This window comes from Anas acuta, chromosome 1 (assembly GCF_963932015.1).
Source record: "Anas acuta chromosome 1, bAnaAcu1.1, whole genome shotgun sequence".
NCBI lineage: Eukaryota > Metazoa > Chordata > Aves > Anseriformes > Anatidae > Anas > Anas acuta.
The window spans coordinates 67,501,255-67,528,169 of record NC_088979.1 but is presented as its reverse complement, the minus strand read 5'-3'; the positions used below and the strand labels follow the sequence as shown (position 1 = coordinate 67,528,169).

Below are 26,915 nucleotides of genomic sequence, written 5' to 3'. Positions count from 1 at the left end.
TTCCCCATGCTGTCTGTTTCTGTTTATAATTTTATTGTATCTGTACCTGAGTCCAATTGCTGATATTCTGTGTAAGGGTCTCAGTATACTACTTTCCATTTGTTCTACATTGTTTAATGAACCTTTATCTTGCCCAGTTGGTGGAAGTTGGTTACTCACAGGATTCTGTAGTTGGAGCTCAGGCATAGTAATTTCTGCTTCCCATTCATTTTAACAAGATTATACTGTTTAGAGTATTATTCTTGTCTCATTTCTTTTTTCAGTTGTTGCTATTGAGAACTGTTTCGGTATGTGATTATTTCTTGAAACCACAGTTAAATTTTGATCTTGCAAAGTTCATCTCTTCATCTTCCCACTTGAGAAATTTGTTTAAAACAAACAAACAAAAACCACCACCAACAAAACAAATAAAAACCAAAAAAACACAACTGGAATATTGGTTTATGGGGAACATTAAAACCCCTTTGTTAGAAGCGAATTTAAATGCCTAGAACTATCTTCTATTTGTTTTATGCAGTTTGGAAAACCGGTCACCACTCTTGAGTAGCCTTTCACTTCTTTTATTTATTGTTTGCCATATACTTGTCACAGCTGGTTTTGAGATAAGAGGAAAAATATGGTTATAGAATCAGTGACTTACAAGTGAGATCACACTGGAGTGAGCTTTAAAAAGGGTGGGGAGTATAAAGCTTGAGCCTTGCAATGATTCTGGTCGTGACATACTATGAAATCTTACATTCTATATCTAAAAGATAAAATAATGTTTGCCTCAGAAGTTGCAGGATGTAAGGGTTTGGTGGGGAAAAAACATGCACTGTTTTCCTTGTAAATGTAGTTTCAATGCATAGTGTCCTAGTTTCATGGGGAAAGGAAGGGGTGTTTTAAAATGGTCTCTCACCTGGAACATTTATAATCTGCAGCTTCTTTCGTCTGCTCAGTTAAGATAATTCCTAACTAGTAGTAACTATGTCCTAGATCTGTTAAAAGAAGCTTGTTTCTCTTTTGGGGGCTCAGAAAACCAAAATGTTTCTGCTCTGGCACTCTCAAAGCATGATTTGATTAAGAACTGTTGTCCTAGTTCTCCAAAACCCTTAAGCTGTGCTTCTTAAGAGAGATGAACTGTATTTGAAAGCAAATGAAGGAAGAAGTCTAACTCACAGAAACAGACTGTAAAGTTACAAATGGCATTTTGAAGAAAGCACAGTTAAATTCTGAGTTTATTGCAGCTCTACTGTGGTCTTTGTCAGTCTACATAAATATATATGCTAGGGAAGATGCTTGCCATGCAGCCTTTTTCATCCTTTCTTTTCTTTAGGGGAAAGTAGTTCACCAGAGCCTGAACATTATGAACTCCTTCTCTCAGAAAGTGAAAATACAACACATACGCTCCTTGTCTGAAGATGTAAGGTTTTATTATAAAAGGCTAAGAAGCAATAAAGAAGATTTAGAGCCAGGAAAAAAATCAAAGGTTTGTGCTTTGCCTTATTTCTAAAAGTTCACAAATTCTGGTTTTTAGTCCTGTAGTCAAATTTTCTTCCTTCTGTCTTTGGTCATCAGATTTATTGTGCAGTTTCTTAATTGGTCTGATTTTACCTGTTTTGCAGATTGCGAATATTTATTTTGATCCTGGTTTACAATGTGGGGATCATTGTTATGTAGGATTGCCTTTTCTATCAAAATGTAAGTAACTGTCACCTTTTTTAATGAAAATAAAAAACAATTGTTTCCTGCTTACGCATTGATTTTACATGAAGGGCTTAAAAATGTTATGTTTTTAAAGCGGAATCTAAAGTTCAGCACAGCATATCAATGCAAGATGATGTGTGGGATTCTGACTGGGATTTGCATGAGAACTTATTCAAAGCATGGACAGAAATAAAAGAGAACTCAAGCCATAGGTAAGTGTTTTATGCCTGTTACTTCCTCAGATGTTAAATCCTTAGAAGTTACTATTAACTGGAGCATGCTGCAGTTCTTTAAAACATAGCAATAGCAGGACAGTCTCTATTCTGCAAAACTTTCCTAAAAGAGATTATAGTGTTTCTGTAGTATCTCTGTTTAATCTGTTTAAAGTAGTAACCTCAATATCCCTTTAGGATTTCATAAGGTTTTCTATTGCAGCTATTCTGAGATCATTTCAGGGAATTGTCAAATCGTCTGGTATTTCTCCTTGAGAGATGCTAAATAAAAAGTCATTAATAACTGCTATCTATTTTTTTTAGAAAACTCTGTAGGCTTCTATATACTTTTTAAACATCTGTTTTCTAATATGTAAAGCAATTAAGCTTCAAGAGATATTTACTGTAACAGCAAGTGTCTTTAGTCGTGATAACATCTAGACTATCATTTCAAAAAATGCGTACATATTTGCAGAAAAACAAAAGGACTATAACTAGAGTAACAAAAACATATTTCCTTTATCACTTTTTTGATATAATGTTGATATATTAATAACACATGAATAAAATTGATGTAAACAGAATTCTCTACAGAATCGCCTAGAGTAAGAAGACAGTAAAGGAATATACTATTAAAAACTACTTCTGACTAAGTTGCAGTTCTCGTGAATATATATTGCTTTTTAAAGAGTGTTAAAATCAACCCACTATCCAAACACAGGAGAAAATGCTCCTGAATACAGAGGGTTTCTGACTTGAGTATTTAGAGTCTCTCCAAAATATGTCCCTAGGTTTGAAGTGTAGTGTTTGGTCTGTTTTGCCAACAGGAGAGCTCAATACTACTAGTCTTGTTTCAGCTCATGTTGGAAAGCTTGTTGGGGAAACAGGAGTGAAGTCTGTTGTATAGGTTGGCTAACAGCAAGGGACTTCATTCACTTGTGAAAATTGTAGCTTACACCAAGTGGCTAATTCATTAAGATTTCTTTAAGATTTGTTAGATGGGAGTATAGGCACATATTTCATGGTTTCCACTGCAGCTAACACGCATCAGATTTACTGTACTTTACGCTTGTACAGTTTGATGGATGCACAGTATGTCTTCTGGGTAGTGGATATCTGAATGTTGTGTTAGAAACGCACTGTAGTAGGGCTGATGTTTTTCCTTTCTACTATTTATACCTTTGCAAACTGTCATAGTCAACCACTGTTATATAATCTCTCTCAAACTTTTAAAATATATTTGGGTTTATTTCTGTTTAATGATCTGAATCTCAATCATATTCTCAAAACTTGTTTCTGCAATAGTAAGAGCTAGACATTTTCTCACAAACAATAAAAACTGTCTCATTGTCTAGAGACTACTAATGTGAGAGAAATACTGAAAGATTAGAGATACGGTACAGAAGTCCTATTGTCTTTTCTGCTCATCTTTATCCATAAATAGGCCCTAATAGAATTTAGAACAGATGGATGTTGACAGCAATATTTAAATTGTGAACATCTTTAGAATTTTTCACTTCATCTCCTGGAGCATACTTGAGGGTTTTATTGCAGTTTTTAATAGCAGTAAATATGGGCAGAGTTTAAATTTATTTGATTGTGTACAAATGTGATACATTATTTCTCAAACTAACACTGTTTTCAGGGTACTCCTAAGCACTCTGCTTTTTACATGGTTGTTTTTATCCAGGCTTTTGCCATTTTACTCCTGTAAAGTAAGCTTTGTAACTATTTTTCCAGACTGAATGCTCTATTTGAAGTTGACACAGACCTTCAGAAAGATGTCCGGTTGAAAATTACAGCAGAAATGGCCTGGCCTTCCATACTCAGTTCACCACGCCAGTTAAGCTTCCCACTCACCAATACAAACAGTTCATCAGTAAGTTATTTTGTTGGTAGTACCATTTTAAAAAATATTTTTAATAGCTTCTAATAGCTTTTTAATAGCTTCTGCATTTTTAATAGCTTCTAATTACAGTTAATCAAATGTAAGCTTTACAAAAAATTCTGTTTCTGATTAGGAAGAAGAAATCTTCCTAGAAAATCCAGCTGATGTTCCTGTGTATGTTCAGTTCCTTCCTGTAGCCCTGTATTCTAACCCATCCACATTTGTTGATAAAATGCTAGAACGGTAAGTATTGTCGTAGAGTGCAAAGGGTATTTTCACTGTACAGCAAAATGCATTTTACAAAAAATGCACACTGTTCATAGTGTTGTCCACTTCTAGAATTTGTATCGTTAGTCCAGTTGGGATATGAATCTAGGGTGAATTCCCATAGAATGTTTTAGCTCAGCAAAAAATGTTTACTTTTTTTTCCTTAACTTGAGGGGGTGAGGGGGAAAATAAAGTAAGTCAAGTGATTCTGTCAGCTGCATTTTGAGTCCTACCATAAGCTATTGATTTGTGCTAAAGTCTGTACTTAGTATAAGTGTGTTGCTATCTTCAATTATCTGGGAAACAAACAAAAAAAAAAGAACAACTTCCATGTGTTTCAGGTTTAATTTGAGTAAGCCAACTAATTTCAATCTGAGGACTCTAGAGTTCCAGGTCTTCAGAAATTGTGTAAGTATTTCATTACATTCTTTAGATACATTTTTATTGTTTTCAAAAGAGTTCAGTCATACATGTGTTGAATTTTAGAAGGATGTGTGTGGATATTGTGTATATACTTGGGAAATGAGAAAAATATTTCTTCAAATATAGCAGTTACATTTTAACTTTGCTTGTGTTACAACAGAATTGCAAAAGTTGCAGGAAACTATTGCTTTATTAATTCTCTTACTGATACAGGATTATTCAGTCTTATGCTTGGTAGTTCTAAAATTAGCAAGGTATTGAGTTTTCCATTGTTTTGTTCTTTATGTTAAAGTATTTTTCTAGTATTTTGTGTACAACTTAACGCATTTTTTGTATAGAGTATGCCACATCCTGAACACTTTCCTTATCCAATATATAGACACTTTCCCCTCCGTTTGTTTTATATTAGCAATAGTTTTATGTTAGCAATTTATTGCTTGCAATGCATCTAAAAGCAAACTAGGCAAAATATACTTTTTGCAACAGATCTTCTATTCTAAGTTTGTCTTTTTCCTTTTTTTCTTTACTTCAGAAAGACAATATTTTAAAAATGTTTTACTAGTGGGACATTTTAAAGGTAGAAAACGTTACATAATGGCTTAATGTTAATTTAGTATTTAAAACTATACATTTAAAACCTTCTCAACTCCCAGTATTAGAGTTTTATGAATCCACATGTGTATAGTTTAGCTCCATTCTATCTTGCTGTGTTCTACCGCTTGTCAAGCAGATGATTTACTAATACTGAATTTATTGTGCTAAAAGTCTTTTTTCTTTTAAAAAACAAAAAAGTGTGTTCCATTTGGTAGTACACTTGTCTATAACATCATTTTCTATCTAAATAAAAGTTCTATTAAATATGTGTTAAAAATTCTTTTTTTTTCAAGTGTTGCTTTTGTTTTCCTCATTCTTTTAAGGTCCAGCCATTACAGAGCACTGTAGGCCTTACAAAGGGCTTGGCTCGTCATTCAGTTTTAAGCCTATTATTAAAACCTGGTGAGAGAAAGTCCGTCAAAGTAAAATTCACTCCAGTTCTTAATAAAACTGTTTCATCGTTAATTGTTATCAGGTATGGTAGATATTTCTGAAATGAGTTTGAGTTTCTGATACGTCTTTATTTACTTATATAATCATACTTACTGTCAATAAGAAACTATCACTCTTACAAGAGTAATTGTAGAATCATGTGTCTGGAGAAAAATTTACTTTAAATGTAATTTTGACATGTTTTATAGTAGTTAAGCTGTATTTGATATGTACTTGCTAATACAGATATATTAGCAAGCTAATCCATAGCTCTAGTTTGACTCAATTCCTTAAATACATACTGTACTGCTTTGAAAGTATCTACTTATAGATGCCATTTGCAATGTGAGTTTGCAATTTCAATTTTTCCCTTTAAGAGGAATTTTCCCTTTAAGAGTTTGCATAATTATTTACCTTTTGTATCATGTCATACTTTGATACTATGAAAGACAAACTATAACTAGTATGTCATTGTTCTATTAATTGTATGCTTCATTCTATTAATTGTGTGCTTTCTTAGGCTTTAGTCTTTCAAATGCTATATACATGGCAATTCATACTACTTCTCTACAGTGGGGAATCACCTGTGGGACTGCTTATATTTCTGTCTTTCAGGACTAGGATATAGCTTTGTATTCTGTAGAGAAGCTTGCAGAAGCAATAGACTGCATATTCCTTTCATGAGTGTTTCCAAACCCCCCCCCCCCTTTTTTTTTTTTGCATACAGAAATAATTTGACTGTAATAGATGCCATAATGGTACAAGGACAGGGAACGACTGAGAGCTTGAAGGTTGCAGGCAAACCTCCTGGTCCTGGAAGTTCTTTACGCTTTAAAATCACAGAAGCACTATTAAAAGACTGTTCAGAAAGTGAGTACTTCGTGAACTACTGTGCTGAACAGAAAATAAATGACATTTTACATGTGCAACTTAAAATATGTATGTGTGGAGATGTTTTTTTCCCCTGTTCTAGTGTGCCAGAATTTTTTAACCTTTAAACACACTAAAATTGCTTCTTAATTTAGACAGAAAATGGTATATTCGATCTTTTCATTTTAACATGAAAATTAGAAAAACTGAAAATGTTCAGAATCTGCATGCATATGGCTAACAAGGAAAAGGGAAGGATATGATGTTCCTTGATTCCTTGATGAAAATTAAATCACAGGCAAAATCTTCTCTGGGGTCAGAGGTTTTCTGCTCCATGCCCCAGGCTTGCTTCTGAGCAGAGGGCCAAGAGTTCCTGTATTTCTAAAGGAACTGGTAAAAGCAGTGTAGTTTTTATCTGATATTAAAATCTGCTTTATTGCTTTACAGATTTCCAGGTGTATTTACAAGATACGCCATTAATTATTGTCTGAATTTTTTTTGAGGGGATGAGTAAAAAAATAAATAAATAAAATTTTAAAGTAAAGCTTAGTCATTACTTAGTCATGTTGTGAGGTAGGGATTTTTTTTGCTGATGTAGCTCAACAATGGGTTTCACTTTTTAGGCACAAAAAGTAAGTTTTAATACTCCAAGTGCTGAGACTTTTCACTGAATACTACTACAGTAAGCAGTACGTCACAGAACTTTACAGCTGAGATACGTTTTTGTGTTTTTTTTTTCTGAGGTAGCGCTATCACATTTGGGGGTTTTGTTTTCTTCCCTGATGAGTTGGAATGCACAAGAGTTTGGTAACAAAAATCTATTCTGTCATTTATGTAAAGGTTTCCATAGGCCCTGGTGTAGAAGATGTGTATAGTCAAGGATATCCATTTAGCACAATATTAATTATTTTTCCCTGTTTTTTCCAGAAATGAAATACAAGGAACCAAATTTCACGTTGAGAAGAACATTTAAAGTGGAAAATACAGGGCAGCTGCAGATTAATGTGAAAACCATGGAAATCAGTGGCTATACATGTGAAGGATATGGATTTAAAGTAGTTAACTGTCAAGAGTTTGCACTAAGTGCCAATGCTTCTAAAGACATTGTCATATTGTACGTATTTAGATGTAAGAAAAAAAAAATAGTCATACCTGAGAAATTCTGTGTACCTATTTCTGTTTTTAGAGGAAGTGAGTGTCGGTTAAACTCTAAGTTTTTTTACTTAAGCTTTGAGTATTTTGTTTTTGTGTTGTTTTTTTTTTATAAAACACAAAACGCGAAACCTCTCTCTCTTCTTGCAAACAATTACTTGATTTTTAAAGAACTTAAGTTTTCATGACTGACTATAGAATTATTTTTGATATTATCCTGCATTGGAAAAGGACTATATACAGCTTTTTATACACTTCCTTCATTTGGGTTACGAATGCACATGAGCTGGAGATTTATGTATGTTTTTGGTGCATTGCAGTAGATACAAAAGTGCCTTTAGTGTAAGGGTTAGCATCACAATGCACAGCATTTCAGTCTTAAATATTATATCCGGTATCTTAATGACAACAATTATTTAATTCTGCCAGTTATTATTGTAAAAAAGTCTGCATCAAAAAGTATTCTTTAACACTGCTTGGATTTAAAGCTAGCTGTTCATAATACAGTATCTAAATAGTTCAGGAGATGGTACTGTTATGCAAGAGAACATACAAGATATTGCAGGCAGTGAAACTTCACTAGTATTTCTGCAACAATCTTAGTTGGAGACAGGAACATAGCAATGTTTTGAAAAGGTATACAATTTTGATTTAAAAGTGAAATGTTTAAAAACTTTATAGCTCACATAATGATCAGTTCCATTGCTTAGTTATAGCCATTGTTGTGGTTTGGTTTGTTGTTTTTTAACTACATTTATAGCTCCTTTTTTAGCAGATTTGGTCAAAACTTGATTTCAGTTATATTTTCCTATGGTATATCAGGGTAACCTAGTATCAGATGTGTTAAGCATAGGTGTTTATGAACTTTGAATGCATCTTGAGGTATTTGAAAGGTATTTGTAAGTATTTGTAGGCTAATTGTGTGGATGATTATTACTTGTACTGCTAGGGTTATTTGTTGTAAATGTTTGAATGGAATCCCAGTCATGACAGTAATTGCAGGGGTGGGGGTTGTTAAATGGCTGAATATTATCTCAAATTTTTGTGCTGCTCAAATGACAAGTTCTAACATTATTTACTTTGTTTTCAGGTTTACACCAGATTTCACTGCTTCCAGAGTAATTCGTGAATTAAAATTCATCACTGCAGGAGGCTCTGAATTTGTATTTATCTTGAATGCATCCCTTCCATATCATATGTTAGCAACATGTGCAGAAGCGCTACCCAGACCCAACTGGGAATTGGCACTGTACATCCTTACCTCAGGAATAATGAGGTAGTGTGTATATGTTTGTTCTTATCAGTATATGTGCACAAGGTACCACCATTTGAATACAGATTCAGCCAAACTTGAATCAAATCAGGCATTAGAGCACTGCTAACCATATATTTGTGTACAGGTTGAAGCATCCTTCTTGAGTATTGTGCTTTAGAAAGATATGAGGCAATGACTGCAGTGAGCTTAGCAGATGCCTTGGATGAATTTAACTTTGCTGCCACTTGTAAGTGACAGGCAACTGGTGATACTAAAAATGGAGTTTCTGAGAACCTGAAGGGCATTGTATTGGTGCACTTTTTTTCCCCTCAGTGACACGTTTGCTATGACTGGTTGAAACTTGAGTTGAAAGTTCCATTGTGTTTTCCTAGCCTAACCTCTACCTATTTTTTTTAGTCTGAAGTGGTTTTCCTGTGTGTTGCAAATCTGAAGCATTATCCAAAGCCTTTGTAGCAAATTAGGGGTGTAATATTCCTGCGTTTTTCAGATTAAGATACTGTTTTTTCCATTTTGCTACACTGCATTATATAAATATTTGGTGAAGCTCTTTCCTTGTCTAGGGATTGATAAAATAAATAGAGAAGATAAAGCTTGCTTCTTTTTTTTATTATTCAGCACTTTACAAAAATAATGCAGTGTTTTTATCTTATTTTTCTTCTATGTATCTGCTTAGTTTATTGATGGAGTGAACGATGTTTGCCAGCTCCTAAGTGTAGTTTGTAATTTTATGTGTACTATATTTATTAATTAGACTTTACAAAATTATACAGAATACTAATCCTTTCACTCACTGTTTTTTCCTGCAAGTACAAAACTCAGCAGCGAATTAGAGGAGTCCTAAGGTGACCATTTCATATTCCAAGGATTGGGTGCACAGATAGCCTCTAACTTTCAGGAAGTCATAATACAGAGTTTTGCTTGTTGCCACTAATATAGTTCCATATTATCTGTTATCCCTAATTTCTACAAATGAAAAACTCGAGTTTGTTTAGTTCATCTTTCTCTTTTAATAAAATATTGCCTGAGGTGCCTTCCCTAAATTACTGCTTGGCATGTATTGGTACCATACTTGTGGCTCCAAGTTTTCAAGTCCAACTTGATAGGCCTTGTGTGAAGGACCCAGTCCTATTTATGAACTTACTAAGGATGCATAGTTTTGCTCCAGGCTAAAACTTTGAGGGGAAACAGGTGTTACCAGCAACTGTGTCTAGAACATTTTATTCCCCACTGCATGGTGTTCCTCACACTAGTTTAAATGACATAAATACCCTAGGCTAGTTATCTTTTTCTATTATTACAATCAAAGAAGCAAATAAAAAATGGACTGTTGCCACCACAGCAAGACAGGAAAGTGCAGTTAAAAGGACCACAAAGCAAGACTTGTTCTGTGTGTTTTTTTTGGTTTTGTTTTTAATTTCAAAGCTGGTACTTGCTTATGAAAACAAAGTTTACTAACGTAAAGGGAGCAGAGTGCTTATACAGAATGGACCAGCACTGGTACACTGAGGGGTGTGGTATGAAACCCCTGTGTGCTCCATCTCGAGTCTGTATGGCACTATAGAGATGTAATACTCTTGTTGGTATCAGTCTCGTGAAACTTTGAGATAGCACCATGGATTATACTTTAAAAGTGAATGAGGTCATACCTTACTCTTTATATTCCAAAAGTAATTGTGTGTTTGATGGTATAGCACCCAAGGCAGGCGTCGCTCTCTTGCGTAGGAGTTTGTGTAAGCTTGTCTGAAAACTTCCCTTATTTCTTTACTTTTTCTGTCGCTTGTTGCCACTTCGGATGAATTTGATATTGCCTACCATCTGCTGTCAGGTTATATGTCTGCGATCCTTTTTAATTCCTGGGGTGGAAAAAAGCACTGATAACCAGCTATAAGCAGATGAGTTGGTCTCCAGAGTTGCTTGCATTTTTGCTGCCAGTTAAAACTTAAGATGATATCTAGACTAAATTTCTTCTAGACAGCTAAAGTTAAGCAAGAGGTATCTCATCCTATTCTGTGAATTGATGCTCTTTCATACATTTGGCTGACAAAAACCAGCAGTCAGAACTGAGAACAGAAACTGAAGTTGCTAATTTGAAGTTATTTTTGCATAAACCTTCTAGGGTAATAGGCAAGGCAATCTTTAGTAATCAACAGCGTGTCTCGTACCCCCACCATCACCCCAAAATTCCCACCTCTTAGAAGATGTACTCCATAGCACTGTGCTGAATGTCTCCGCAGTGATTTTATGGCTTCATCAGAAATACAGTTTGCTGCAGTGTGTTATGTAAGTGGAGAACTCCTAAACACGACTGCAGCAGATGCAATTAGTTGTAAAACTTGACATAATAATGCTAAATTTTAGTTCTCTGAACAGCAACACGATTATCTGTGGAGGATCTCTGCTTTTAAAACGGAATTACACCAGCAGTCTGTGAGAGCTGCTGGCCACTTGGATGCCATTTTAATATTTTGATTGTATCTTCTTTTTTAAATTTGGGTTAATATAATTGGGGACTTCATATCAGATTTGCATCTTTAACCTTTATTCTCAGTATTACTGATGTGCATATTATGCTAGACTTCTGTAATTTGTTTCTTTTAGACAGAAATGTGGTTTGGATGCAGTTTTCAGCTTTTTTATGTAAGATACAAACTTTTCATCATATGTAATTAACGTCATTAACCTTAAAATACTCAAAACATAGAAATACTTAAATGACTGCCTCTCTACTCTGCAGTGTGCTCTTTCTCTTGGTAATTGGAACAGCCTATCTAGAAGCTCAAGGAATTTGGGAGCCATTTAGGAGACGCTTGTCTTTTGAGGCCTCAAGCCCACCATTTGATATGGGAAGGCCACTTGATCTCAGGAGAATAGTTGGAATTTCATCTGATGGAAAGTAAGTACATGTTTCTTTTTTTCTTTTTCTTTTTGCCTTTTTATTTTTTCCTCTTCAGTTATAAGGCCAGTTAAAAAGTAATACGTTCTTTTGAACAGATGAATGAATTATTAGTCTCCCATGGGTGGAAGATGAGTTCTAAAACAGACTTTGTGGTTGAGAGGATTATTCATCTCTTTCTAAAAACAAACCCTATAAAATTTTCTGGTTATGCTCTAGAAAAATGGGAGGTATAAACTGCAGAAAAAAAGCAGGCCAGAATTTCCTACCTTTGGGGTCTAATTTTTTTTAAAGTCAGGCTTCTTTTCTTCCATTAATCTTGCATGCCATCTTACTTTTTTTGTTCATATGTACAGTGAGCAAGTGAACAGGAAATGGTAAAAACTACTGACTTGTCAAACAAGTTCTCAACCTTTTTATTGATTATTTGCCAAGAACAGTGTAGTTAAAGGTTTCTTTTGGACATAATGATTCTTTTTTCATGTGGAAGAATGGAAACATTGTGGAGTACATTTAAACATTTGCTGTTCTTTCAGCTTGAATGCACCTGGATCGGATTCCAATCACGGCTCGTCCAGAGGGATCTATGGAGCAGGCAGTTCATCTTCACGATCCAGTGCAGGAAATCATAAACAATGCAATGCAACAGCACACCTTCACAGCAATAGAAGTGCACCTGATGTTGAAAACATCAAATCCAAAAACAGTTCAAGCATACCTAATAGGACTTCAGCACAAGCAGCTTCCGTGCAAACAGTGAACAGAACGGGCCCCTTTACCTTGGATTCAGGTGCCACATCTCAGACTCATGCTGCAGGCAAAAGAGCCAAGGGCACGAGGCAGAACCAGCAGCCAACGCAGCAGCAGGCACCAGCTTTGGCAGAGCAGCCCCTCCAGCAAGCCCCAGCATCCGGGCCCCAGCAGCAAGAGCAACAGACTGAAAGTGCTTTGCCACAGCTACCGCTTCTCAACACACCTCATGTCGAATGTGCCAGCAACAGAAGGCACAGCTCAGAGGACTCAGATCTCACTGGCCTCATAGAAACTATGGAAAAAGACTTTGACCACCCAGAAACCCCATCCCCAGATGTGTTTACAGAGCAGCCCCCATCTCCGCTAGCAAAAAACAAAGGTAATACAATTCTGTATTTTTTAACAGGATGATTCATTATGTAAGCCACAGAACAAGATTTAATCAACTGTAAAGGTCATGTTTTCATAGTGTGGAAGGTAATAGCTCTTCCCTACTCTTCTGTATGCATTTGTGTCTTGAAACACTTCCTCTTTCTATTTTACAGCAGTGGAGTTCTCTATGTAGTGCTAGATTTTCCTGCACATTTTTTGGAACATTTTGGTGAAAGCAAATGTGAATATTTAGACATCTGACCCTCTAAAGAAGAAAATGATTTTGGTTGCAGCCCCTTCGTCTGTGGGGTTAGCATCAATCCCTCCCACCTCCAACTTTTGTACTTGGAGCTGGGGGTTCAGGAAAGGACAGAAAGAGGAGGAGAGATCTATAAACCTTTGTGGTATTGTTCAGGAATGGAATTCTTCATGCTCAGGCTTGCAGTTGTTTTTAGAAAATCCTTGATGTCAGGTGGTCAGCAGATTAATATGTTACCGTTATCTCTGTATGAGGTTGGAGTTGAGTTTTAATTCTTTATGGATCTTTTCAGTTGTCTAATGCTTTAAATAATTTATTGGATTTCATACATCAGATATTTTCGTATCTTAAACATACATGTTACTATAATCACTTTGTTAGAGTATAACTTCTTACTCTGCTTTTTTGAATTAGCCATTTTAGTTGACCCAGAGTTATGTTGTTAGAAATTTAATCCTAATGTGTTTCTTTCTAAATAATTTTTCACTTGATCCTAGCAATGTTGTGCAGAAACGGTACTGGTACTATTTAATTTATTAGAGATTAAGAAAAGAAAGGTGGGGAAGGTACATCCTGAAGTATGGTCATGCACAACAACAGAAGAAAGCTTCACTGTTTTTAGTAATGAGCAGGATGTGATGTTGCATTTGGACTTTCAAATAGGACACTGAAGTGACGAGAGGTTTTGGGGTCCTACTGAAGCATGCTGCTACTTTGTGTTTTGTTTTTTAATTTAGCTGAGGGATGTGGTAGGAGGAATTAAATAAAAGTGCTCTCAAGAGATAAAACCAGCTTGCCAGGTGTCCCCTTCATAAAGGCTAATTGGTACTCCAACTAATTACGTGACTATAGGTAGGTTTCATAGGTAGTGTCTACGTTAGCAAATAGTGCACTACTGGGGCTCTGCAGAGCAAAATGGCTGGTAGAGAGGGTGCAACATCTTTGTGGAGCGCATGTCTGAGGGGATTTACAGTGGACTGGTCCAGTCCGTGTACTCGAATGCCAGAGGGGTTTGGGAGTGTTTGAGGAGTGCATCTTCCATTTGTAGTTCAGTCCAAAAAAACTGATTCTTGCACTCCAAGACTGCTGTACAGTGGAGCTGCTACACAGTATGTGGGGACACCTGAGTTTCATTTCAGAAACATTCCTGACCAAGTAACATGGGTTAGATATCTACATTAACATTTTTGCACCTACAGCAGTTTCTAGCAGTCTATGTATTGGAAACTTGTCTTAGCAAGTAGTTGCTCCTAAGTGTTTGATGGACCTTTGATTACATTTTTCAACCATATTTAAGTACGTTTTCTTGAGATTGATAGACAGGTCAATAGAAGCATCTGTTTGGAAAGCTTTCTAAAAAATGATGAAATACTTCTTTCTTTATCAATCTATATGGGAATCACTTTCTGGCACAACTTTGATTTTTATGTTTTTTCCAACTTTCTCCTGATTACAAATGCATTCAGGTAAATTCACTTCTTTCTTCCTATTACGGAGCCTTTTCATCATTTGTGTTTTAGCATGGTGGTATGGTGAATATTTAAACATGTTATGTATTGCAAAATATATAATGAGGGGTTTTTTTGCAATTCAGGTAGATTTTTTTTTGACTTCTTTACCACCTCAGATCAATAAATAAGATTAGTTCATGTGGACTTCTCTTTGGGTAAGCTTTATATGAAACCCCAGCATTATCTGTAAACCATAACTAGACTTTGAGAAGCTCAACACATGAAATAAAATCTGCCTGTTTCCATTGGCCCTCTTCAAAAATATAAACTGTAGGGGAAGTCCCATATCTGTCTGAATCTACATACACATACCGATCTTTTTCTTTAGATAAATAGCTAGAGCCAGTTGCAGACATTTGCAGAAACAGCAGCTTTTGAACTAAAATTCTATGTCAGAATATCTTATGCAGGATTTCAGTGTTGTTTCACGTTCCTAATACATGGGTCCTAGTAGACTGCTGCGAAGGCTACACTAGATTTTTTGTTAAACAGCTACTTCGTGCTACATCTGTATTTTATGACTGCACTTCAGATTCGTTTTTGCTAATGATGAGCATTAAACTGCTCAGCAATCCTGAATGTAGACTAAAGTTGATGCAAATCTTCTAACGAGGCCTTTTGACGCAAAAGTAGAATACCCCCAACAAGTTTGAAGTTGACCTCCATAAAATTTATGTACAGACCTATTTGTATTTACACTTCTATTTGCATTCACGTTAAAAAAAATTATCAACAATGTTTTTATTGTTACTGATACTGAAAACACTAAGTCTGAAAAAGAAAATACGAAGACACTGCCCTTTGATATGTACTTGGTATTTACTAAAATACTGAAGGGAAATTTGTTTTGGTACAAACTGTCCCTGAGAGACATATTGTCAAGTTAAATATGACAGCTACCGTTGTTCTTCTGCTAAACTGAATTTGGATGTGAGCTGGTACAAATCCCAGTAGGGGTCAAACCCAGTTATTCAGCACAGTTTAAGTGAATCTTGGAGCGAACTATTAAGTCTGTCCTGCAAGCACCGCATGGCTTATAAATGAAAACGCTTAGTCTGAAGTTTAATATCTAAAAGATCTTATTGGTAAGGGCATATATTATGTCTAATGAAAGATATGATAAGAGTACTGTGAATGCTCTCATCCTGTGTGAGAATAACGAGAGGTGATGGTAAGATGATGATGTCTCTACAGACACACACAGTTTCTCTGTACTGATGTTTTTCTCGATAACTTTCTTTTCTCCCCAGGAGCTTGCTTTATACCCTTCTATTTTGCAAGCCAGGACCTCCGGCTTGATTTTGAAGGTTCTGAAACCTCCACATTTTGAACTTATGCTGGGCTACGTTTCAGTTAGCCTGTAGAAAATGCAGGAAAAACATAATTGATTGTTCATGTAGCACTATTTATTTATATGTGGATTGCTTCAAGAACACTTAATGCATTATTTTCCCTACCTTGAGATGCAGCAACACTTAAATGTGTCAAGGCCAATCTGTTTTACAGTCAGCTTAGCTATAGCTCTTAAAACAGTACACCCTGAAGAATAAAACATGTCAAGGAGAGAAAGTTCACTTGGGTGTGAGATTTTCAATTTTCTTTTTTTTTTTTGGCATCTTTGCCAAGCAAACACTGCTAGTGATCTTTCTTTTCCACTCTAGTCTTATTGTAAGGTTTTGTTTTGTTTTAACTGACAAGCATGCTCAGTGTTTCTGTTCTTCATTTGTTGGGATGATAAAGCTTGTACCAAATTCTGAAGTTCTTGTTTAAATATAGTCTTACATGGTGAAATGGTCAAACTGAGTCCCAGAAACATAGCAGAGGAGCGCTGCATGTAGCCAGGTGAGAGAGGCAATGGAGGTAGGGCTCAGGAACATAAATGTAACAGTGGTGATAAGAGTTCGTCAGGTTTGATGGTATTGCTCGCGTTTGGTGTGAAGTGGTTGTAAATGTTTCTGTATCATAACAGAAGATTAACTTCAAATTTTTAATGTATTAGCCTCCAAAATGAAATGAACTAGTCCATCGTAGAGTACTGCTGCTGAAAATCTAAAGTGTCCTTATCTCCCCAGGGAAAGGGAAAACACTTCAGCGGAAGACTAAGCCACAGAAGAAACGGGAAGAAAAGGACAGAAGAGGGAAAGGAAAGCAACAGGAAGATGAACTGAAGGATTCCTTGGCAGATGATGACAGTTCTTCAACCACAACCGAAACCTCCAACCCAGATACAGAACCACTTCTCAAAGAGGTACAGCAGTGCTTGAAAAAAGAGACTCCTGTGTAGCAGGTGGATCCATCGCCTGTTAGAGAGCAGCATGGCACTTGGGAATAGGGTCTTTTTTTCCCCCAGCCTTCATATACTATAATACCTAGCAAAGAAAGAATGTTAAAAACCCTCTTTCACAATCCTTGCTTTCACTTCTCAGTCTTTCTCTTTACAAAAGAGGAGAGTGAACATGCTTGAATCATGTAGTCTCAGGACAAAGTGCCTGAGTGACTACGGTTTGAACAAGCTACCAGTTGTCAGCAGAATTGTGGTAATCATCTCTGTGCATGCTCCTAGCCTATTCTGTGTGCAGAATAAAACACAAGGTATGGACGCTAACTTCACTCAATAGTTAGTGTACACTAAAACAATGCGTTTAATCGGTTACAAAGGGTCAGTTTGCTGGTGGTAACTTGTCAACAGGTATTAATTACCTCTGCGAGTGCAACCAGACCTCTACTATTAGTTTATTCATTGAGCTTACATGCTTCTAGGTAATAAAACAAAAGCTCTTTAACCACTTGTGTAGTGGTCAGTTTGTCATGAATGTTTTCTTCTAAAGCATGTACTATGGAACCAAACAAAGCAAAGGTTGTTGGTGAGAGAAGAAAACAAAGCCTAAGTTCTGGCATGTCTTAAATTTGAACTTTAGAAAAGATGGACATTTCTAGCTGGAGGGGAAAAAATAGTGTATCTACTTCATTTTAAAAGTTACAGTTTAATTACTTCTGATTTTCAGGATGGCTATTTGACTGTATACACGCATTTGGAAAGTTTTAGAAGTGCAGTTAGAAATCAATAATTGTATGGGGAAGGTGCACTTATTCATTGCTTCGTTGATTAAATCAAGCAGTTTGTTATAAATGGCCTGGACTGCATACAATGGATGCCGTATAGGTCTCAGTGCAGAGCTAATCTTTTTGAGGCCATGGCTTTGATCTGCTCAGCGTGTGTTAATTTGCTGTTTGGAGAATCAGGAATTTAAAACGTCTAAGAAAACTTGGATAGTGTGCTTTATAAGTATACTTACTAAGAAGTAAAAAGATAACTTCTGTGCTTCAAAATTGCTCTTATTTTCAACAAGCATTCTCTCCTCGGTCCTACTTGCACTGTGTATGTTGCAATGCAAGAGGGACTTCTCGTTTACTTCTCATCATTGTTGATATGCTATTATAATGTCTTTTATAGGAACCTGAAAAACAAAAGGGAAAAGTTACACCAGAAAAAAATGAAAATGAAACAGTGCAAGTGAAACAGAAAAGTAAAAAACTGCTAACAAGTATCAAGAAAGAAATCCCTGTAGATGTGAAAACCAGGTAAGCATAACGGGTTTGTTACTAAGAAGACATCATGCTTGGAGGGAAGATGGATTGATTTAAAAAAATAATCTGTATTCAACTGTTGTGGCTGTCAGTCTGGCTAATGCCAGCAGCAGATAGCTTCAGGCAGCTTCGTCTTCATTCCTGGTATCAGGGAATATCTGAAGCTTGTAAATAATGAATTATTTGGTGGGAGTATGGTGCGTTAATAATATGAGAACTAAATCCAGAGAAGAAAATCAGGTTAAGCAATGATAAATTTTTTTGGAAAAAAAAAAAAGTATCACAGACACAAAACAAGGTAAACATTTCTACAGGAGCTTCTAGTGGCAACACTGTAAGCCAGTGTTAGCATGAGTACCTTTAGTTGCTCTTGGTGGAGTTACAGCCATGCAATTCCCTTCATTTTTATCAGAATAAATCAGTGTCTTGGATCTGTTGTTAAAAGATGCTGCTGCTGTCAATCACTTTCCCGCACTGACAGATAACTGATTGCAGCTTATAGAGTAGAGAAAACAAAGAACCTCAGTCTTGCTGTATCCCGTTCATATTGAAATCTCATTCTGAAATTCTGAAGTCAGACCAGTACTAGAGTGCCACAAGAGTAAATTTTGCCACATACTGAGGTGTGGTATATTGCGTTGTTTTCCCTGTTGCTGTAGTTAATACTAGACTGAGATTTAGTTGAGTAGTTAGTATACAATCATTTTCTTCAAAACATTTCTGAGAACATTGCCAGGCGAAGTCCCTTTGAATTTTTTTCTTCTTACTGTTAGCTACTTTCCTCTATCGTCTACATCACAAGTTTATTACATGTGACAGTATTCAAAGGCTCAAGTAAGAGCTGAGTTGGAATTCTTCTGCAAGAAATGGATAAAGTTCATCCCTAGAAAATTTACAGTGAGACATATATAGCTGGAGAAATAAAAAAAAAAAATAAAAAAATAAAAAAAAAAATAGAGCCAAATAAATTTGCTGGTGAGGTGGAATAGTTTTGTTATTGATAAATAGATCATCCTGCGCATTCATGGCAGTAGTTTATGAGGGGCATGCAAGTGGGATGAGAGTAGTAAACAATTGCCATCTCGTGGTTGCCCCTGCATGATCAAGCAGGTTTTGTAATTGTAGAGCTCCAGGATGAAGGCTGCTCCTGCAAGATGAGTGAGCCATAGTACAGATGCACAGTAGTGTGGGAAGGAAATGAGCTGGGGTTAGGAAGGATGAAAGGGTGGAGCTGCGTATAGGAGAAATACAAGAGATGACAGCAAAACTATGTTCATGAATAGCTTTGAAGTGAGCATAAGTTTGACGTAAGAAAGCCACAGGAGTCGAGTCTTCCATAAAACTGACTGTATAGCAGGCATATATATATATATATATTTATATTTATATATATATATATATATATAGTTTTTAAAAAAGTATGTATTGTACCTTATGTATATAAAAATAAAAAATCCTTCAGCACTTCAGAGAGCAAAAAAATAAATGGATCTTTATTTCTGTTTAGTTCCTTGGAATTATCTTATACTCCCCCACTGGAAAACAAGCAGCGCAAGACCTTTCCATCCAAGATATCTACACAGCACCTCTTGACGAATGGGTCCAAATCAAGAAACCTCCCGAAAACAAGAGGTAGTATGAGGCTGTTTTCAGAAATATCTTGCAACTTTCATTCTGTTTGTTTGTAACCCCTTCTAAATGTGTAATTCTCAGTTTGGTGTTATAAGGCTGCTCACTTTATTATCCACGGACTTGCTTTTGTTTTGTTATTGTTTTAATAGGTCCAAACAGTAAGTTAATGGAGAGCAGGCCATCAGTATTAGCAAAACTTCTCCCCAGTGGTTCTGGACATGAACTAGGAAACACCAGCAGCTCAGAAGGCGAAAAGGATTCTCCACCACCAGAGTGGGACTCTGTGCCACTTCACAAAGCTGGCAACTGTAAGTAGTCAGTAGAGGATGACAGAATTAGTCTTCTGCAATGAATATCTGTAGGCAGGCTTGATCTGTTTATAGATCCTCCTAGCCTTTTTTCACTGCATAGCTGTGCTCCCATTTTCTGCTGTAGGCCTAATACTAATAGCAACCTGTACAATTTGGGAGATTTGAAAACCATATGGGTCATTCCATAGTTCTTCAGTGATGAATAATTCTTCAGAAGCTGCTGAGGAAATGAGAACTACCGCTTGAAAACAAAATGTATTTTCTGCAGCAGATGGAGTTTTGTTTGCTAGAGTCTGCTGCAGCCAAAGTTTAAACTAATTAAGTGATCCCTCCTTGGGAGGAAACGTTGAAAACACCTTATTGCAGTGGTTAGCATGGGGCACTATTATAAGTTTTGGTTGCATGGTAAGTCCCCTTGTGGGAACCAAGTCACCTTCCTCTTGGTTGCATGTGATCATAAAATCATGTCTCTCCACAGTGCTCACTTAGAAAAGTTAAAAGTTTCATTCTTCTGTACAAATCTGTTTGTGTTGGTGCTTTCACTGATGGACAGTCTCACAGTATTTAGTAGACCTGATCAGTAGTAGGTGAATACAGGGAAGGAGCCAGCTCCTCAGTAACTGGGAACAGCCTTTGAAATAATTCTTCAATTTGAACAGAATAATAGCAGAGTGTGAGTAGCCATCATTTTAAAGTAAATACTACAGGAAGGTATTTTATGCTTCTTTTTATAGCTACGGACAACCTTTATAAACTCTCTCTACAAACCATGAATGCAGATGCTTTCCTGAAACAACGACAGCCCTCACCTACCCCTGCCTCTCCATCTCCTCCTCCTCCTCCTCCTCCTGCATCCTTAGCTTATGGGCTACGCGGAGGCACTTACAGCAGCATTGTGAACAGCAGCTGCAGCAAGTGAGTTCAAATCTGTACTTCCTCCTGATGTCACAAGCACAGAATACTTGAGGAACCAATGTGCTCGATATGGTTCATCTCCCTTTTCTCATACCCATTTCCTCTTCCCATGGAAACTTTTTGCAGATATTACTGTGCATATCTTACCATGCTATTTATTTTTTTTCCTGGGGTTTGTTACAACTTGGTAGATTAGAGAAAAGTGCACTTAGAGAAACTGTTGAACTGTTGTTAACACTTTAACGACTACCAGATTAGATTGTTGGTTGTTCATCGAAGTGCTGAAGTCCAAAACCTTAAACCTTTTTTTCTTTCTTTTACCTTTCAGCGAAATGAAAAGCAAGCAGCCTAGTGGTACCAAGCACAAGCTGGCAAAGGCAGCTTCTCTTCCAGGCAGGAATGGTAACCCCACTTTTGCTGCTGTAGCTGCTGGTTATGACAAGAGCCCAGGTACTAGAACCAGCTTGGCATATTAAATACCTATGAATATTTCCTGAATATTCTATTTAGTTGGTTGGTTTACTTTTTGCTCAGTTTAGATATATTGTTGCAGGTGGCAGTGGTTTACCAAAGGTTTCACCAAGTAAGACAGATGTTTCCAGCAATATCAGCATTTCCCACACAGTTGTTGACAGTGATGGATCTGACAGGTAACTTTTATATCCCTTGAAAATATCTAGGCTCCTAGAAAGCAGTTAATAGCATTTTGAAGGTAGTGAGCAGAGTTTATTCTGGTTCTGTGGTGGTGTTTTTTGCACAGCATCTCTCATTTACAAAATAAAAATAAACTTAGACTCAAAAGTAGAGAAAATAATATTCTCGATATGATAGGAACTTCCCCCCTCATTCCTAATTTTGTGTTCTCTGAACATCCAAACAATGAGAAATCAGCTTGGCTGTTTCAGTATTGAGGAGTATGTACCAGGGTGACTCAAAATAATTCATAGACAGATTTTCACACTGCTGTACAGCAATGTCTGTCACTCCCAATTTTAACACTAAGACCAGAACAGTAACTGTCCTTTTTGTCACATGTAGAAACAGAATATAGCTGCGCTCAGTCATATTCCCCAGTGCACAGTGCCTTTTTTGATATATTTTGGCTGTGCATGTCTGTAAAGAGCAGCGTGTGTCTGTTAGCCTTTCTGGAATAGGAATGAGACTGGAAATCAAGTTCTAATACACAACGGAGTTGCTTTTCTGAGCAAGGTTTGTGGGTGGGTTTCTGGTTTGTTTTTGTAAATGTTTATCACTGATTCCAGTTAGCCCATCTGTATTTTCGATAAACTTGCCCACAAGCTAGAGTGTGAGCATTTTTTACAGCTCCTGAGCAGTTCTAAATTTTATCTGCTTCTCAAAAAACTACACTATGTCTGCAAGTGTTCTGAAAAACAGAGCAAAAGAGCTGTCCTCAGATTTGTGTTGGAGCTCAGTATACAGATTAAAGAGCATTATATCTAGAGGAGTGTGCTGCTCCAAAGTGGATGTATACACCGGATAATATGTTTTACTGTAATCATTTTTTAAAATGAAAATAAGCTGATTTTCCAACTCTTTATCACCATTTTAGTTTTTATAAGTGTTTATGAGTATGTGTATGCACACATTTGTGTATATATGTGTATTTGCAATTGTTAATTGTTGGTAATGCTTTTTTTTTTTTTTTAACAAGTTGTGTATTTCTTTCCTGTTACTCCTTAATATTTAGTTCGGGTTTGTGGAGTCCTATCAGCAATCCCAGCAGTCCTGACTTCACGCCTCTCAATTCGTTCTCTGCGTTTGGACATTCTTTTAATTTAACTGGAGGTGAGGTTTTCTTTTCAAGTATTTCCAAATACAGGTAAAGAAATGTTTCCGTGACACCATTCTAAGTATGGGCCCATGCTTTCATGCCTACCCCCAAAAAGGATGACTGTATAGGAAAATGCATTATAACTTGGTGCCACGTTCCGTGTTTCAGCCCAGAGAGTGTTAGTGGAAACTTTCAGATTTTGTTGCACTGAAAATAGTTGCTTTGAAGTTTCTCAGTTTCAGAAACATTTCTTTGTTGGTCTTCCTCCCCTCCATCCCTCCCCCAAAGCTTTACAGTAAGTCTCAGAAGTGTGCCACTAAGCCTGTGGTTTCCTGAATAGTTCACGCTTGCATAAAACCATTGCTATATACATGAGGTAATGGTCCATCCTTCACGTTGCTTTCCTCTTGTGTATTCCTCTAGCATTCATATGGCTGCATAATGAACTGATGCACATTAAAACCAGCAATTAATTCCTGCATTTAAATATATAAATATTTAGGTAAACTTTCCATAAGTGGCTAATAAGATGAGACCTTAATGCAGGCAGGCTATATTGTAGGGGACAAACGTTCTACATATTTAACGTAGATTTGCATATGATGTTTGGGAGTGCATGGTATTTTTTAAGGTGTCTGCATGCTGTTTGATTGTATGTTTGCTGAAGAATGCTGGGGGTCTGCTTTCACCTTCATCCAAAACACCTGGCACCAGTGACTTGAGGGACTGCAGTAAGATGCCTGGGATTAATTTTGTGTGCAGGGACTGTGCAAACCACGAGTGCTGGCGCTGCCCTTTCCTTCCCTTAGCAGAGCTGGGGTCTGGGTGGGCTGGGGCACAGCTAGTGCCGTGTCCCCTACCAGGAGTTACCTGGGAAGGGAGCACTGTGCTTGCAAGAGGCTGCTCCAGCACCGTCACTTACTCCAACTGCAGTTCAGTTGTTATGATGAACCAGCAGGATTTTCAGTATAGCTGAGCTTGTGCCAGATTCTCTGACTATTTGGCTTTGTGCAATCAGTATCTGGAATAAAATCAGTTCCACAGCTCGATACTGCAATGTGCACAGAAAGTGTAGAACTTTGTTTTTTCCCACCACAATCTTGATTCACCTTTGTAGCCAGTGTCTGATACAGGGCAAGTGAGATGAGATCTGTGTTAGTGTGTGGCCTTTTCTAATCTCAGTTCTTGTACTGCACCAGGACCTACTAGAAAAATGTGGGAAGTAACAGTGAACTATATTGGTCTGCAGTAGTTCTTGAAAAAGGAGGAACAGCCATGTACTCAGTTTTATTTCATTTTATTTTTAGAGGTCTTTAGCAAACTTGGTTCGGCTCGATCTGCTTATGGGCAGGATGTTCAAAGAAACTGGAGTGAATTCAATAATGTTCCGTCATCCATCTGGGATCCTTCAGCTACAGATTCTGTACCCTCCTGGCCGACAAGCTCGAGCTCTCCAACTCATACAACTGCAGTAAGTACTCAGTGCAAATACAGCGCTTTGTTACCATTACCAACCTGTTCTGTACCTGCCGTGTAATTTCAGTTAGGGGATTTTTAATATAGATGAAAACAGACAAACAAACAAACAAAAAAAAACAGATGAATTTTAAAGGAAAATGAAAATTAAATGTATTCATTGTTCTATGTATTTAAATTGAAATGGCTGTCGGACAAAGAGTGATTAGTCTCCTCACATGCAGATAAAGAAACCATGTCAATTGGTTCGTATAAAACTTATCATGAGAGCGTCATACAGCACTTAGCAAAAACGTGTTTCCACATACTTGAGGATTGTGAGGAGACACTCTGCGCATGCGCTGTGGCTGAACGCCACTGCTGTCACTTCCAATTTGATGGACAGCTGCAAAACGGCTGTATGATAACTTTCAGATTTTGATTCTGCTTGCTGAATCCAGTGTGACACCTCCTTGTAAATTAACAGAAGTCCTAATAATAATAATCTATAAAGCAAAAAACAAAACCAAAAAACTCAAGTGTGTTTTTCAGCATCAGAAAAATGCTAGGGGTCTGAGCATAAGGTGAAGTCTTTAAATTGACTAAGTTTGATGGAGATCTCGACAAAAGAGCTGTATAGACAAAAATGAAAAAAAGGCTTTTACGCAGACTGTAGCGTTGTGCTCTCATCCTTCTGCCTTTACATCAGAATAAAATTTATACCACAATAGTTGTCTTCAGTGCCAGGTGAAACTGTTCTTCATCTTGTTTTCTGAAAATGTTTCTGCAGTGAATAAGATGCAGTTTTTACTTCACCTGGTAGCAAGCAGTTCAGATGGAGTGGGGGCAGGCAGCAGGCAGGGGAATCCAGAGAGCATCACATGGCTTCTTAAAGATGCGTGCTTGCTGATCCCTTGTTTGTCACGTGGTTAAAACTGTAGCTATAACATTGCTGTGTAAAACTATGTATATTGTACATAGCAATATACAAAAACGGAAATCTTTGCTTTTTGGGTACATGGAGGGCAGATTTCTCATCAAGTGACGGAAGGAGGGATCAAGAATAACTACAACGCTCCAGCTCTCAACCTGTTTCCTGGCCACTGCTGACAAATACCTAGAAGTTTGCTGCAGGAAGCATTGAGACAGAAGCCAGACAAATGGTGTAGAGGAATTGTTAGTCTCTACTTTGAAAATAAAATAGCATTTTAGAATAGTTTTAGTTCCTTTTTATTCAAGAAGATCACTTAATAAACAAGAAAGCAGGAAATAGACTGAAATGTTCAGAGCCTTTTTAATGATAATTTTTAGTCATTTTTCAAGTGTTTTTTGGTGAGCCAGAACAGGCAGACTTTGCTACTCCTGCCCCTGAAGCTAAATTCTAGATAAGGGAGCAGGTATCAGACTAGGGCCTGTGCTTTTCTTCTTTCTGGCACGAGACAGATCTCTTCTTGCAAACAGCAGCTATATAGTGGCTTCTGTATTATCCTCTTTTCTAAGAAGGGTTCTGGGGAGTTGACTTTATCCTTCCTTACTCCTTTTGCTCTCCCATTTTATGCATAACTCTTTGCTTTTGTACTAAACAGCATTTGACTTCTGCATCTCTTCTCCCCTCAAGCCTTGCTGCATTAGTGCTACTTCTCCCCAAGTTTCTTTCTAATGACAGCCCCTTATTCATCTTCCCTCCATTTTCCTACTTGTACTTCTGTGTGTGGGCTGCTTTGCATCTCCCTCCACAAGCCTTGAAAAGGAGTAGCTGTCTAATCAAAGGTGTTCTTCTCTGCCTTTCTACCAGACTCTCCCAAGTGCTTTTGGGACACACAGGAATAGTTCCTGGCTCTTTTGCCCATAGCAAGAAATAGAGTGGATTTAGTGTGTCAGGGATGCTGTCTGAGCAGCAGAATGAGTGTTTCTTGCTGCAGGCTTAGTAGTCTAATGCTTGCATAGCTTAAATATAACCATTTAGTTATGTAATGGTTACAAACTCTGACCCCAGTTTAACTCAACATCTCAGTGACAGTGGAGGGTCCTAATGATGCTGGCCTGGTTTAACCCTTTCAGATGCTCAAAATTACTGTCCACCTCTGTGTATCAAATTGTATGAGGGCCTTTTGCTAATGTGTTAGTGTCCAACCAGTTTTGGATACGGTTAGTTGAATTTATCTTCATTCCAGGGGAGATCAAAAAAATAATAAAATACTTCAGAGTTTACCTTGTTTGCTTTTCTAAAAGTATTCTGATTTCAGTCTTCAGATGCAGAGTACACTGCCACTGGTTAACCTTCAGTGTGCATTATCTGAGGGCTGAGATCTTGGGAAGGGATGCCATCTCTCCACCCAGTAAATCCAAACATCAGGGTGTTGGTACCTTACAGCACGTACTCAGCAAGTCCGCTGCCTTTTGGCTGTATCAAGTTTACTGTATATTTGCAAATTGAATTTACAGCATATGTGCACTAAGTCTGTTGGCACTGAGGTGTGTAGTGCGTTAAGCCTACACAGAGCAGGTTCTGTGCTAATATTAGCATGAAAGTTAGGCTAACCTTTCTCACTGCCATCTCTGGCTGACTCTGAGTATCACTTTCCACAACAGAGTTGGTTAGATTCCTCTGCTTGTTGCTGGCCGCTGTTTGGG

The 26,915-nt window shown here is 37.2% G+C and overlaps 1 protein-coding gene across 1 annotated transcript in view; it reads left to right on the top strand.

The window, feature by feature from the left end:
• TMEM131 (transmembrane protein 131) overlaps positions 1-26,915 on the top strand; it is a 96,339-nt gene that overhangs the window by 67,517 nt on the left and 1,907 nt on the right. Inside the window, exons 20-40 of the mRNA XM_068681136.1 lie at positions 1,316-1,468; positions 1,605-1,680; positions 1,781-1,898; positions 3,639-3,777; positions 3,920-4,029; positions 4,395-4,461; positions 5,394-5,545; positions 6,230-6,372; positions 7,300-7,486; positions 8,615-8,800; positions 11,535-11,693; positions 12,230-12,825; positions 16,661-16,836; positions 18,043-18,170; positions 19,684-19,808; positions 19,958-20,116; positions 20,854-21,034; positions 21,363-21,484; positions 21,588-21,684; positions 22,743-22,840; positions 24,134-24,297. Of these exons, the coding sequence (XP_068537237.1) occupies positions 1,316-1,468; positions 1,605-1,680; positions 1,781-1,898; positions 3,639-3,777; positions 3,920-4,029; positions 4,395-4,461; positions 5,394-5,545; positions 6,230-6,372; positions 7,300-7,486; positions 8,615-8,800; positions 11,535-11,693; positions 12,230-12,825; positions 16,661-16,836; positions 18,043-18,170; positions 19,684-19,808; positions 19,958-20,116; positions 20,854-21,034; positions 21,363-21,484; positions 21,588-21,684; positions 22,743-22,840; positions 24,134-24,297 (3,336 nt within the window). The remainder of the gene's footprint in view (positions 1-1,315; positions 1,469-1,604; positions 1,681-1,780; positions 1,899-3,638; positions 3,778-3,919; positions 4,030-4,394; positions 4,462-5,393; positions 5,546-6,229; positions 6,373-7,299; positions 7,487-8,614; positions 8,801-11,534; positions 11,694-12,229; positions 12,826-16,660; positions 16,837-18,042; positions 18,171-19,683; positions 19,809-19,957; positions 20,117-20,853; positions 21,035-21,362; positions 21,485-21,587; positions 21,685-22,742; positions 22,841-24,133; positions 24,298-26,915) is intronic.